This window comes from Rhinopithecus roxellana, chromosome 13 (genome assembly GCF_007565055.1).
Source record: "Rhinopithecus roxellana isolate Shanxi Qingling chromosome 13, ASM756505v1, whole genome shotgun sequence".
Classification (NCBI taxonomy): Eukaryota; Metazoa; Chordata; class Mammalia; order Primates; family Cercopithecidae; genus Rhinopithecus; species Rhinopithecus roxellana.
This window is the reverse complement of record NC_044561.1, coordinates 70,377,608-70,390,456: the sequence shown is the minus strand read 5'-3', so window position 1 is coordinate 70,390,456 and position 12,849 is coordinate 70,377,608. Positions and strand designations below refer to the sequence as shown.

At 53.8% G+C, this 12,849-nt stretch overlaps 1 protein-coding gene across 2 annotated transcripts in view; it reads left to right on the top strand.

Annotated features, from left to right (window-relative positions):
• Positions 1 to 12,849, top strand: part of COL20A1 (collagen type XX alpha 1 chain) — a 37,544-nt gene continuing 24,695 nt past the window's right edge. Inside the window, exons 1-4 of one of the 2 annotated variants that reach the window (XM_010365223.1) lie at positions 1 to 84; positions 2,038 to 2,129; positions 4,708 to 4,818; positions 12,499 to 12,642. In XM_010365223.1, coding sequence (XP_010363525.1) covers positions 2,048 to 2,129; positions 4,708 to 4,818; positions 12,499 to 12,642 — 337 coding nt within the window. In that variant the 5' untranslated portion in view covers positions 1 to 84; positions 2,038 to 2,047. Of the gene's footprint in view, positions 85 to 2,037; positions 2,130 to 4,707; positions 4,819 to 12,498; positions 12,643 to 12,849 lie in introns of those variants that run through there. The other variant, XM_010365224.1, reaches the window with a different exon arrangement.

Below are 12,849 nucleotides of genomic sequence, written 5' to 3'. Positions count from 1 at the left end.
TCCAGACTTCCTGTGGCCACAGCAGGACCAGAGTGGACCAGCGCACCCCAGGAGAGAGGACTGGGGTCCTGGGAGTAGGAGGAGGTGGGTGACTTCCCTGTGGTCCTGAGGCCGGGTGGATAAGGGGCTACCAGGAATTCACTCAGCCTGTGATCTGAAGATGACTTTGACTTTCAGAAAAGTCGAGATAGAGACCAAGTGCCCCTGTGAGCCACAGGACGGGGGTGCCCGGCATGGGGTGTGGCCAGGAGGGGCTGGGGCAGTGGGAGCCTGGGGCTGCCTGAGCTCTCCCCAAGGGCTCCCTTCTGGGGGTCTCAGACAACATCCAGGGCTGTAGGGGAACGAGGAGAGTGGACCGAGCAGAGAGGGGCTTGTACTTAAGGCTGGACGCCTGTGGCCCTGGCAGGGGTCCCACTGAGTCAAGCCAGGTTTCTGGGGTGGGAGGGTCCAGGGACGGGGGAGCACTTGGGCTGCCCACTGGTGCCTCTGTGATCAGATCAGGAGCCCACAGGTGCCTCCTACCCCAACGCCTGGGTCTTATCTGACTGCCCTTGGCCGGGGCGGGCAGCTTTCCCACCTAGTGAGGACTTTCCCTTGCAGAGGGGCTGAAGTCCCTGATTTAAGCCGGCAGCTTTCCTGCTGGGTGAGGCCTTTGCCTTGCAGAGGAGCAGATTCCCTGGTGGGGATACTGGGGTCACACACTGGGAAGGGGTGTGCAGTGGGGGGTGTCTGTTCAGCTGCAGGGAGTGGGAGGGCCTGGGTCACTCAGGACCCTGGAACCCTACTGTGTGGGAGGTTGGTGCTCTCAGACCCAGGGCCTTCACTCAAGTCATGCCCTCAGCTCGTGCCCTCAGCTCAGCACAGAGGAGTAAGGGGCCCGACCGGGAGTGCTCTGCCTCCTGAAGGCCAGCATTGGTGCAGGGTGAGGGGCTGGCGTGAGCAGTCGAGGGGAGCGGGGAGTGCGGGGGAGGGGAGTTCGGGGGAAGCCGGGAGAGGGGGAGTGTGGGGGAGCAGGGGTGCGGGGGAGCAGGAGTGTGGGGGAGCCGCATGAGGGCTAGCAGCCTGCTGGGGAGCGGAATGTGGGGGAGGGCGGGGGAGGGGAGCGCGGGGGGAGCGGGAGTGCGCGGAGCTGGAGTGCAGGGAAGGAGGAGTGCGGGGGAGGGGTGTGCGGGGGGAATGGAGTGCAGGAGAACCAGCAGCATTTCTCCTTCAGCCTTGGGTATGGTGGCAGGTGGAGGACTCGGGCCTGGCAGCTGACATGCACCCCACATCTCCGAATGGCACCTCTGGGCACTGGTCCCTGGCCTCTGAGTCCCCCTCAGCTGCTCCTCAGAGCACCATAAATCCAACCTCCATTCCCAGCCCCTTTGAGCAGGCCCAGCCTGATTTTCCCTGGCCCTCCTTGTAGCCCACTCAGCTTTCCAGTGGCCGTGGCCGCCTCCCTGTTTCGGCCTCAGAGCGGCGTGCCCATGGCACACACACCCTGCACCCCCGGCTGGCGTCCTCCAGACCCACCCGCTCCCCACTCCTGCTTGGGCAGCTCTCACTCTCCTCCACAGGTCTTTGATGACCCCTTCCGCCTCCAGGGCGAGGCTGGGGCCACAGGGACTCCACGTGTTCAGCAATCAGACATGGCCTGGAAAGCTCACAGGTGGCCTCAGCCCTCCACAGCCCTGAGGAGCCCTGGGAGCAGGAGGCCCTGTGCCCGTCCCAGCCACCCCTGCACTGGGCTTGGGGACAACTGGGGGCTGGGGGTCCTGTTGTCACTCAGAACAGCCCCCAGTGGTGTCAATGCCAAGAGGAAGGAGGGAGTGGGAGGCAGACCCAGCTCCAGCCTTGGGTCCTTGAGTTTTAGGCAGCTGGGAGGTACCCTCTAGACAGCAGGTTGCAGGGCTCTGGTACCCACACGTGAGGAGTGGAGCCTGGTGTGGGGACAGCCTGCCTGGCCTTCGAGGATGTGGAGAAGCTCTGGTGTTGTGGTCAGGGAGGGGACAGACCCGGGGATGGCTGAATGGCATGGCCTGTTCCCCTCCACAGCCCGAGCACCATGAGCTCCCGAGCCCCTGCACACCTCGGCCTCTGCCTCTGGCTGTGGCTGAGCACCACCCTGGGAAGAGAGCCAGGACAAGGTAAGGACACTGGCAGTGGACCCCTGCTTGCCCCCAGGCCACGGCTGCCCCACCAGTGCTCACCAGGACGGACGAGCCCTCCGCCCCTGCGCCCGGCCTTCCTTATAAGTTGAATGCCTGCTGAATTCAGAGCAGCTCCCACAACAAAGGGAAGAGGATGGGACGGACGGGAGGGAGTGTGTGCTCCCGCCAAACCCTCAGCCTCGCCTTGGGAACGCGCCTGTGTGTTTAGTTCTGTTATATCAATGCTTGGCTGAGAGTTATTCCACGAACACCTTTTGGAGCAGTCTCCAGGAAGCAGGAGGCTGGGGTGAAGATGGGGCTGCCTTCCCTTCTCCTGCTTCCCACCGGCGCCTCCCACTGGTTTTTTGGGCACATAGCCCTCTGGCTTCTCCCAGTGAGGCACCTGCATTTCCACACAGCACCACCTCCTCCGTGCACATCCCTGGGTGACCGCACCACAAGCACCACGTCCTCAGAAGGCCCCTCCAGTCTGGCTGTTACTGGTTGGGGCGTTTGGGTAACGTAGGGCACCGCCCATGGCAGCAAAAGGAAATGTCAGAGGTGCTGTGGGCTCACGGGTCTGAGCAGCTTCTTCCTCCCGTTGAGAAATGTGGGTTTAGATTGATTCTAGGAAGGTGAATCTCTGTGTCTGTGGAGAAGGATTTGGGCCTCGGCCATGCTGTAAACTTGTTCCTGGGCTGGGCCAACGCGGCCCCTCCTGGCACCTGCAAGCTCCTGGGAGGTTTTGGGCTCCCACTGAGTGATGGTTTTATTCCGCTGGGATGAAAAGCAGGAGGCGGCAGCTCCCCCTTCTAATGTGCATTTAAAGGACCACCACCAGGGCCTGACAGGCCGGGCGAGGGAGCCTCCACGTGTCGCTGCCGTTGCAGAGGGGCGGGAGAGATGCAGGAGCCCAGGTCTAACATGCTTCCGGATTTCGTGGCTTGTCTCGCATGCTGAGGTGCCCAGTTTGCCCTGCACGCAGGCAGCAGGCTGTTGCATGAGCAGGTGCCTTGGTCCCCTCAGCTCAGGCAGGGTAACCCTGCCCTGGGGCCAGTGGAGGCCGAGATTTCAGTTTGAGAGAAGCTTTCACTGTCAATTTGAGACAAATCAGTAAGTGGTTCTACAGAAACAACTTGAGTTTAGGCAAATCTAGTTCTGTCTAGTTCAGGATTCAGCACGATGGGGCCGCCCCTCACAACAACCTTTCAGGGGCCATTAAGTCCCCGAGGACAGCCAGGTGGGCTGGGGGCACTGAGTCCAGCCCAGGACGGGTGGGAGCCCACACGCTGGGGCAGCCCTTCCCAGGATGGCCGCAGTGCGGCCACAGTCCAGGGAGGGGAGCGTGGTCCTGGGTGGGGCTCTTCCCACCAGCCGCTGTCTGCCCAGCACGCTGCTCAGGCCCCAACAGTGCTGTCCCCCAGCAGGGAGCTGGGGAAGGGCTCCCTGACATTCTCAGGCAGAGTGGAGCAACAGAAGGCTCTTCACAAGCAGGGGCTGCGGGAGGGGCCCCGCTCACAGCTGGCCTTCAGAGCCCCCTTCTCATCCCCCACACATTCCTGCCTCTCAGCCCCATCCGGAGACCCGGCCCAGCTGCTGCCCGCTCTGAATGGGTCGTTGTGTCTGCCCCAAGTGCACCCCAACCCCTGCCCTTCCCCCTGAGCCCCAGCTTTCCGGGGGGCAGCCCAAAGAAGCCCATCTCTGTCCCCATTTTCCAAAAATAGCTCTCCCTACTGCAGAGCCCCGGGCCCCTGCCACCCCCTCCTCCTCTCAGATGGCCTGGACACCCATCCCCCACCGTGGGAGGCAGCCCTGTCTTGGGGGTGCGGACACACACACGTGCCAACGTGCACGCACTTCCAGTGTGGGATTCTGCACCCACACTCCCCACTGAGGGGGCATGTACATCTGGCAGTGACCTCGGCAGCGAGGGGTCTGCAGCTTGCATGGTCACTTGTCCCGGGACCCAGCTCAGGGGACTCAGCTTAGGGGCCCCAGCCCAGGGACTCAGCCCAGAGGACTCAGCCCAGGGGCCCCAGCCCAGGGGACTCAGCTCAGGGGACTCAGCTCAGGGGACTCAGCCCGAGGGCCCCAGCTCAGGGGACTCACCTCAGGGGTCCCAGCTCAGGGGACTCAGCCCAGGGGACTCAGCTCAGGGCCCCAGGCGCGTTGCCAGCTGCTGTGTTGGCTCGGGGCCTCCAGTCACCAGTGGGGCAGTTGCTGCCCTCCCAGATGTGGGCCTGAGCCTCTTCCTGGTGGGAGGAACCCCAGGGAGCCCGGCCGGGGCCTCCCTGGGTGGGACTGGACTCCCTCTCACCGAAGCTACCAGGGTGGCCCTGTCACTGCGGACCCCGGGGAAGGCCGGGTTCTACTCAGTGCCCAGGCGAGGCCTCGTCTCCCCAAGTGGGGCTGAGTCCCCCTCAGACACCCTGGGTGGGCTGTGTCTCTTTGGGGTCCCCCGGGATAGGACTGTGTCCCTCCCAAACGCTGAGGGCAGGATGCCTGTAACCCCCACAGTTGGTTAGGTGGCTGGGGAGGCCGGGTCAGTCCTGACCACTATGTCCTGTTTCTGTAGCAAGTGGCCACCTGAGGCTGACTGTGCTGCCTGAGGACCGGCTGCAGATGAAGTGGAGAGAGTCGGAGGGGAGCGGCCTCGGCTACCTGGTGCAGGTGCAGCCCATGGCAGGTGAGGACCTGCGCCCTCCCAGGCCCCCGTCCCCGTTAGCACATGCTGAGGACAGTCAGTGTGGCGGCTGCAGCCACCGCTCAGGCCCACGGTGTCCCTCCCACCAGCCCGTTCGTGTGAGCACCTCTGTGGCCTCAGCGTCTGCTGTCCCCACATTCCTTTCCCCCGTCATGTACGACACGGAACAGGGAATGTTCCTGGCATGCAGCCCCTGCAGAAGGCATTCAGTACATACTTTTAATTTTTTTAATTTTGAATTTTTTTAAAGACAGGGTTTTGCTCTGTTGCCCAGACTGGAGTGCAGTGGTGCGATCACAGCTCCCTGCAGCCTCAATCTCCCGAGCTCGGGAGATCCGCCCACCTCAGCCTCCCGAGTAGCTGGGAGTACAGACGCATGCCACCACTCCTGGCTGATTTTTGTATTTTTTGTAGAGAAGGGGTTTCACCATGTTACCCAGGCTAGTCTTGAACTGGGCTCAGGTGATCTGCCTGCCTCAGCCTCCCACAGTGCTGGGATTACAGGCATGAACCCCCACGCCCGGTCTGTATTTTTTAAATAAATGACTCCCTCCTCAGAACGAGTCTCAGCAACTCAGGGGCATTCAGAACAGCCTGGACTCTGCACAGTGAACCCCAGAAGCACCTGCTCCCCACGTGTTAATCCTTGTTTACAGGAGCAGGGCCTTAAGGACACCTTTTCAGGGAACCCTGTTCCTAGAGCACGGAACAGCCCTAACCTGACGATGGGTGCTAATTTTAAAGCTTTTCAAAACTCAGATGGAAAAGCGCACAGGCGTAAATGCTAACTGTATGAGTCAGCACAGTGGGGCGGCCAACACAAACCCCTCCTGGGGTGGAAAAAGACCGTCCCGGGTGCCCTTCCCAACGTCCACCCTCCCCTGCTTCCCGGACGGCCGCCTCCGACAGCACAGACTGGTTTGCCTGTTTCAGAACGTTCTCTAAGTGGAATCACACTGTGATGACTCCCTCGTGTCTGTGTCTTTGGTGGGCATTTTGTGAGGTTCACCCGTGGTGTGTAACAGCCATCCGTTTTCTTTGCTGTATAGTATTCCTCTGTGTGATTTGTTCTGCTGTTGTCGGACGTGTGGCTTGTGTCCAGGTTAGCTGTTGTGTAGACGCCGTGTGAGGGATCGTGGTCCGTGCGCATGTTGTTCTGGGTGTAAACCCAGGAGTGGAAGCACCACAGCATGTGCATGTTTTCAACGTCAGTAGAAAACGTTGAACTGTTTTCCAAAGGGGTCGTGCCAGTGTCTACTCCCATCACAGCGTGTGATCATTTCCGGTACATGACGCCCTTGGCAACCAATGCTTGGCAGCGGGACTTGAGCTACTCTGGTGGGTGTTCAGTGGTATCCTGTGTTTCTTTATTGAGCTGTAATTTACATGCAGAAATATTCACCCTTTTGTGAATAGCTCTGTGAGTTTTATTTATCACATGAATTCAATCCTGTAACCACTGTCACAATTGATGCAGAGGACAGTTCTCTTACCCCAAGGTCAACCCTTAGCCCAGTGCTCCGTAACCACTGAGCTGTTTTCTGTCGTTCTGCCTTTTCCAGATAGATGTGCCTTATCAGGTTAAGTCCTGGTCTGTTCCTACTTAGGCTGAGTTTTTACCAAGAGAATGCATTATTTTTTCCAAATTCTTTCTTCAGTGAGGTGATTATTTTCTCCTTTATTTGATTAATGTAGTAAATTACAGTGGTTGATTTTTTCAATATTAAACATAATATATATATATCTTAAGAGACAGGGTCTCGCTCTGTCCCCCAGGCTGGAGTGCACAGTGCAGTGGCACAGTCATAGCTCACTGCAGCCTCCATCTCCTAGCCTCAAGCCATCTTCTCACCTTGGTCTCCTAAAGTGCTGGGATTATAGGGGTGAGCCACTGTGCCCGGCCTATCCCCTTTTATATATTATTAAATCAATTTGCAAATATTTCGTCTAAGATTTTTGTTGTTGTTGTTTGAGATGGAATCTCACTCTGTTGCCCAGGTTGGAGTGCAGTGGTGCGATCTCAGCTCACTGCAAGCTCCGCCTCCCGGGTTCAAGCGATTCTCCTGTCTCAGCCTCCTGAGTGGCTGGGATTATAGGTGCCCACCATCACATCCGGCTAATTTTTGTATTTTTAGTAGAGATGAGTTTCACCATGTTGGCCAGGCTGGTCTCGAACTCCTGACCTCGTGATCCGCCCACCTCGGCCTCCCAAAGTGCTGGGATTACAGGCATGAGCCACCACACCCAACCCATCTAAGATTTTTATACTTATATTCATGAGGGAATATTGGCCAATAATTACTCTTTCTTATAAAGTCCTTTTGGTATCAGCTTTATACCTCATAAGATGAGGTGGGGAAGGATTCCTCTTATTCTATTTTCTGGAAAAGTTTGTGTCATGGTGGTATTTTTTTCCTTAAACGTTTGCTAGAATTCGCTGGTGCTGACTTCTGGGCTTGTGTTTTGTGTGTGTGTGTGTGTGTGTGTGTGTGTGAACACTTTACATAATTGATTGAATCTCCTCAGCAGACATAGGACTACTCAGATTTCCTGATTTTTTTGGTCAGTTTTGGTAAGTTAGTTTTTTAAATAGGAATTTGTGTTTTATATAAATTTCCTGATTAATTGGCATAACGTTTTTCATGTTATCCCGTAGATTCTGTGGTTATAGCAACCCTTTTCTTTCCCGCTATTGATTGAATCTTCTCTCTGCTTTCAAAAGGCAATCTGGAAGTTTATATACTTTATTGGTCTTTTAATAAAACACATTTTTGGTTGGTCTGTCTTTGATTTTGTTTGTTTTTTATTTTATTTGTTTCTGTTTCTTTTACTCTCTTTGTGTTTAATTTTCTGTTTGAACTTAAGATGGATGCTTAAATTCATTGATTTTCTGGCCTTCTTTTATAAGATATGAAGTTAAAACTATTGAATTTTCTTCTAAGCATTAGCTATGGCTGCATTTTGATATGTAGAATTTTCATTATCATTCAGGTAAAAGTATCTAGTTTTTGTCATGATATTTTTATTTGACCCATAGGCTGCTTAGAAGTGTGTTTCTTAGTTTTAAAACATGGGGGGATTTTCTCCTTACTTTTTGTTTTGGATTTTCTTCCTTAATTGCATTGTGACCAGAAATGTACAATATGCTTTCAGTCATTTGGAAAGTACCTTGCTGGCCGGCCGCGGTGGCTCACGCCTATAATCCCAGCTCTTTGGGAGGCCAAGGTCGGCAGATCACTTGATGACAGGAGTTTGAGACCAGCCTGGCCAACATGGCAAAACCCCGTCTCTACTTAGCCGGGTGTGGTGGCACATACCTTTCATCCCAGCTGCTTGGAAGACTGAGGAAGGACAATCGCTTGAACCCGGGAGGTGGAGGTTGCAGTGAGCCGAGGTGGTGCCACTGCGCTCCAGTCTGGGCGACAGAGTGAGACTCCATCTCAAAAAAAAACCAAAAATCCTCACTTTATGGTCCCACATATAATCCATTTTGGTCAGTATTCCCTGTGACTTTGAAAATATATGCAATTTGCAGTTGTTGGGTAGAGTTTTCTAATGTTCCAGTTAAGTTATTTACCTTATTTTTCAGATTTTTTATATAGTTACTAGGTTTGGGGTCTACTTATCCTGCTACTGAAGAAAGTATTTCAAATCTGCATTGTGATTGTAGATGCTTCTTTCTTGTGGTTGTCTTACTGTTCTCCGCTTTGTGCATGAGGCTCTGTTACTGGGTGCACACAAACTTGGAATGATTATATCTTCCTGGTAAGCTGACCCTTTTTTCATTTTGAAGTGCGCTTCATTCTCTCTCTAGTGCTGTCTTGTTTTCCTCATATCTTACTTGTGGTCCTATTGCTTCACCAGGTAGCATTTGCATTAAATCTCTTTTCTCCTTCTCTTACTGTCAACCAGCCTCCAGCCTTTCATTTTAGATGTGTCTTCTAAGCAGCATATAATTGGGTAGGTTTTCATCCAGTGTGACAGTCTTTGTCTTTTTATTGAAAGATTTTTTCCATTTATAGTTAATGAAATTAATGATCTGAGTTTATATCTATAATCTTCCCTTTTTATCGTACTTGTTATAAATTTTTGTTTTCTGCTTTTTTGTCTTTGTTTGAACTGATTTTTTAATGGAAAAATTTAAACATGCAAAAGAAGAGACCGTAGTGTAATGAAGCCTCATGTTTTCGTGATGTAGCTTTCAGCAGTTACCAGTGTGTGGCCAATATTGTTTCATGTCGCTCTCCTCAACCCCCCTCTACATTCTATATTATCTTTTTTTTTTTTTTTTGAGACGGAGTCTCGCTCTGTCGCCCAGGCTGGAGTGCAGTGGCGCGATCTCGGCTCACTGCAAGCTCCGCCGCCCGGGTTTACGCCATTCTCCTGCCTTAGCCTCCCGAGTAGCTGGGACTACAGGCGCCCACCACCTCGCCCGGCTAGTTTCTTGTATTTTTTAGTAGAGACGGGGTTTCACCGTGTTAGCCAGGATGGTCTCGATCTCCTGACCTCGTGATCCACCCGTCTCGGCCTCCCAAAGTGCTGGGATTACAGGCTTGAGCCATCGCGCCTGGCCCTATATTATCTTAAAGCAAATCTCAGACATCATATAATCCTGTCTATAAATATTTCAGTATGTTTCTCTAAAAGAAAAGACTCAGACATAACCCCAATACCATGAGCAGCTCCCAAACTTAAAATGTTTCGGTACTATCATTGAATATTTAGTTGTGTTGAGTTTTTTTTTTTTTTTTTTGAGACGGAGTCTTGCTCTGCCACCCAGGCTGGAGTGCAGTGGCTGGATCTCAGCTCACTGCAAGCTCCCCCTCCCAGGTTTACGCCATTCTCCTGCCTCAGCCTCCCGAGTAGCTGGGACTACAGGCGCCCGCCTCGTCGCCCGGCTAGTTTTTTGTATTTTTAAGTAGAGACAGGGTTTCACCGTATTAGCCAGGATGGTCTCGATCTCCTGACCTCGTGATCCGCCCGTCTCGGCCTCCCAAAGTGCTGGGATTACAGGCTTGAGCCACCGTGCCCGGCCCTGTGTTGAGTTTTCTAACTTGATGCATGTCACTTATTTATTTATTTATTGAGATGGAGTCTCGCTCTGTCACCCAGGCTGGAGTGCAGTGGCATGATCTTGGCTCACTGAAGCCTCCTGCTTCCAGGTTCAAGAGATTCTCCTGCCTCAGCCTCCCAAGTAGCTGGGATTACAGGCGCATGACACCACGCCCAGCTAATTTTTGTATTTTTAGTAGAGACAGGGTTTCACCATGTTGGCCAAGCTGGTCTTGAACTCCTGACCTCAGGTGATCCATCCGCCTCGGCCTCCCGAAGTGCTGGGATACCAGGCATGAGCCACCGCACCTGGCCTTGACGCGTGTGTTTTACAGTTGATTTGTCTGAATTGGGATGTGAACAGAGTCTGCACAATGTGTTTGGTTCCTGTGTCTTAAGCAATTTTTAATCTAAAACAGTTTTCTCCTCTCCGTTTTCCTTGACATTTATTTGTAGAAGAAGAAACAAGATTGTTCTGTCGAACTTCCCACTTTCTTCTCTTGCCAGTGGCATCTTTGGGGAGCCATTTAGCTCGCTCCTTCCTCTCTCCACCCTGTCTCCCATGGACTGGCAGTTAGATCCTGGAAGTTTGGCAGAGGCAAATTTGATTATGTTTGTTAAGAATTCTTTATCAGTGGTGCTGTGTTATTCCTACGTCACCACAGCTGGCAGTACATAATGTCTGGTGTGTCTTGTGAAGTTAAGATTGTTCAGTAGGTATGGGGTGATTCTTCCCTGATGCCATCAACTTGGTGATTCTATGTCCGTTTACCCTTCAAGTAACCACGCTAGCGACCACAGCATGCAGTCTTGATTTATCAGCATATGATATACATGATGGTTGTCTTGGCTGTCCCCAGGCAATGCTAGGACCTTAGAACATCACAATAACATTTATCCCGTTTTCAAGCACCTTATTTATCGATTTTTGAGATGGGGTCTCACTATACTGCCCAGGCTGGACTCAAACTCCTGGACTCAAGTGATCCTCCCACCTCAGCCTCCCAAGTAGATGGGATTACGGGCATGCCGTGCTTTTAAAATTGTATATTTATATTAAATGTCATAAAACTTTTTCATGGTTGTCATTGCTTGTTAATCACGTTTGTGCAGGAAGCTTGGGAATATGACAGACCTGGGCTGCTATGCCACTTCTCCTGTGGAGTAGCTGTGTGATTGGTCCTTTGTGCCTCAGTTTTCCTATCTAAAAGATGGGTGTAATGGGGCTGTGAAGATTATGAGGCTTGATACCTGTGAAATGCTTAGGATACTGCCAGGAACACAGTGAAAACTCAATAACAGTTAGCTATTGATGGTAATGACAACACCCCTGCCTCCTATTTGCTCAGCCGAGAGCAGAGGGTCCTCCCTGGCTGGTCACTCCCTGGCGCAGGGCTGGGTAGGGCTGTGGGGAGCTGCTCACTGCGCAGGGAGGATGGTGTCAATTTTCTTTCCAGGTGTGCAGGTGCGGGCTCCTCCCTCCCTTCCTCCCTCCAGGTGTGCAGGTGTGAGTTCTCCCTCCTTTTTTCCCCCAGGTGTGCAGGTGTGGGTTCCTTCCTCCTCTTCTTCCTCCAGGTGTGCAGGTGTGGGTTCCTCCCTCCTCTTCTCCCCTCAGGTGTGCAGGTGTGGGTTCCTCCCTCCTCTTCTCCCCTCAGGTGTGCAGGTGAGGGTTCCTGCCTCCTCTTCTCCCTCCAGGTGTGAAGGTGTGGATTCCCCCCGCCTCTTCTCCCCCCAGGTGTGCAGGTATGGGTTCCTCCCTCCCTTCCACCCTCCAGGTGTGCAGGTGCGGGTACCTCCCTCCTCTTCTCCCCCCAGGTGTGCAGGTGTGAGTTTCTCCCTCCTCTTCTCCCTCCAGGTGTGCAGGTGCGGGTTCCTCCTTCCTCTTCTCCCTCCAGGTGTGCAGGTGCGGGTTCCTCCTTCCTCTTCTCCCCCCAAGGTGTGCAGGTGCAGGTTCCTCCCTCCTTTGCTCCCTCGTCTTAGCATTTGAGACCCAGAGAATCACCCAGTGCCCAAAGTGCCTCTTTAGGTCTGACTGCTACCTCCTGAGTGCTATTTCAAGGCCATTTCTTCTTGCTCTTTCCTCTGAGAATATGACAGTGTCCCCTTTGGAATCATTTGTTTGCTTTTCACACTTGAAATCTAGCCCTAACTTTAGAATCATGGAGTCACACAGCAGAAAATACTTGCGGCTGGTCGGTCTGCGCGGCCCATAGAGTGGGAGCCTGTGGGAGTGGGTAGGGCCCTGGCCCCAGACTCTTCCTTCTTGGACCTGGCCCATCCGGTCGTCATCCCATCCCTGGGGGCCCCATCTTCATACCTTGACAGTGTCTCTGAGGGTTGATGGGTTCTCACCTCACCATGTGACGGATTCCTCTAGGGGGTTTAGTAAGTGACATCTTCTTTTTTACTGCCCCAAGACCCATTCCCTCTCACATTGTTACCCAGGAGCCTATGTCCCTTGCATCAGACCCTCTCCCTTTCTCTCTCCCTGGCCTCAAGGGGAGGAGCTGGGGTGGGGAGGAGGAGCCAAGAGGGTTTCACTTCCCACCATGACAGATGCACACACGTGTGCCCACCTTGGCCTCTAAAGCTCTCCCCACCCCCACCCAGGGGACTCGGAACAGGAGGTGATACTGACCACCAAGACCCCTAAGGCCACAGTGGGGGGCCTGAGCCCCTCCAAGGGCTACACCTTGCAGATCTTCGAGCTCACTGGCTCTGGGCGCTTCCTGCTGGCTCGGAGGGAGTTTGTGAGTAAGTCCACCGGGTACTGCCAGCTGGGTACACCCTCCTCCAGGCTGGGGTCCTACCCTCCTCCAGGTTGCGTTCCAGCCCCAGGGGTGGGTGTGTGTGAAGCAGCTCTGGGCTGGGCTAGGGCCAGGTTCGAGTCCTGACTCACCAGCAAGGCTGCCTTGCCCCTGATGTCTTTGCCGCCCAGGGTCCTGGGCCCTCAGCACCTGC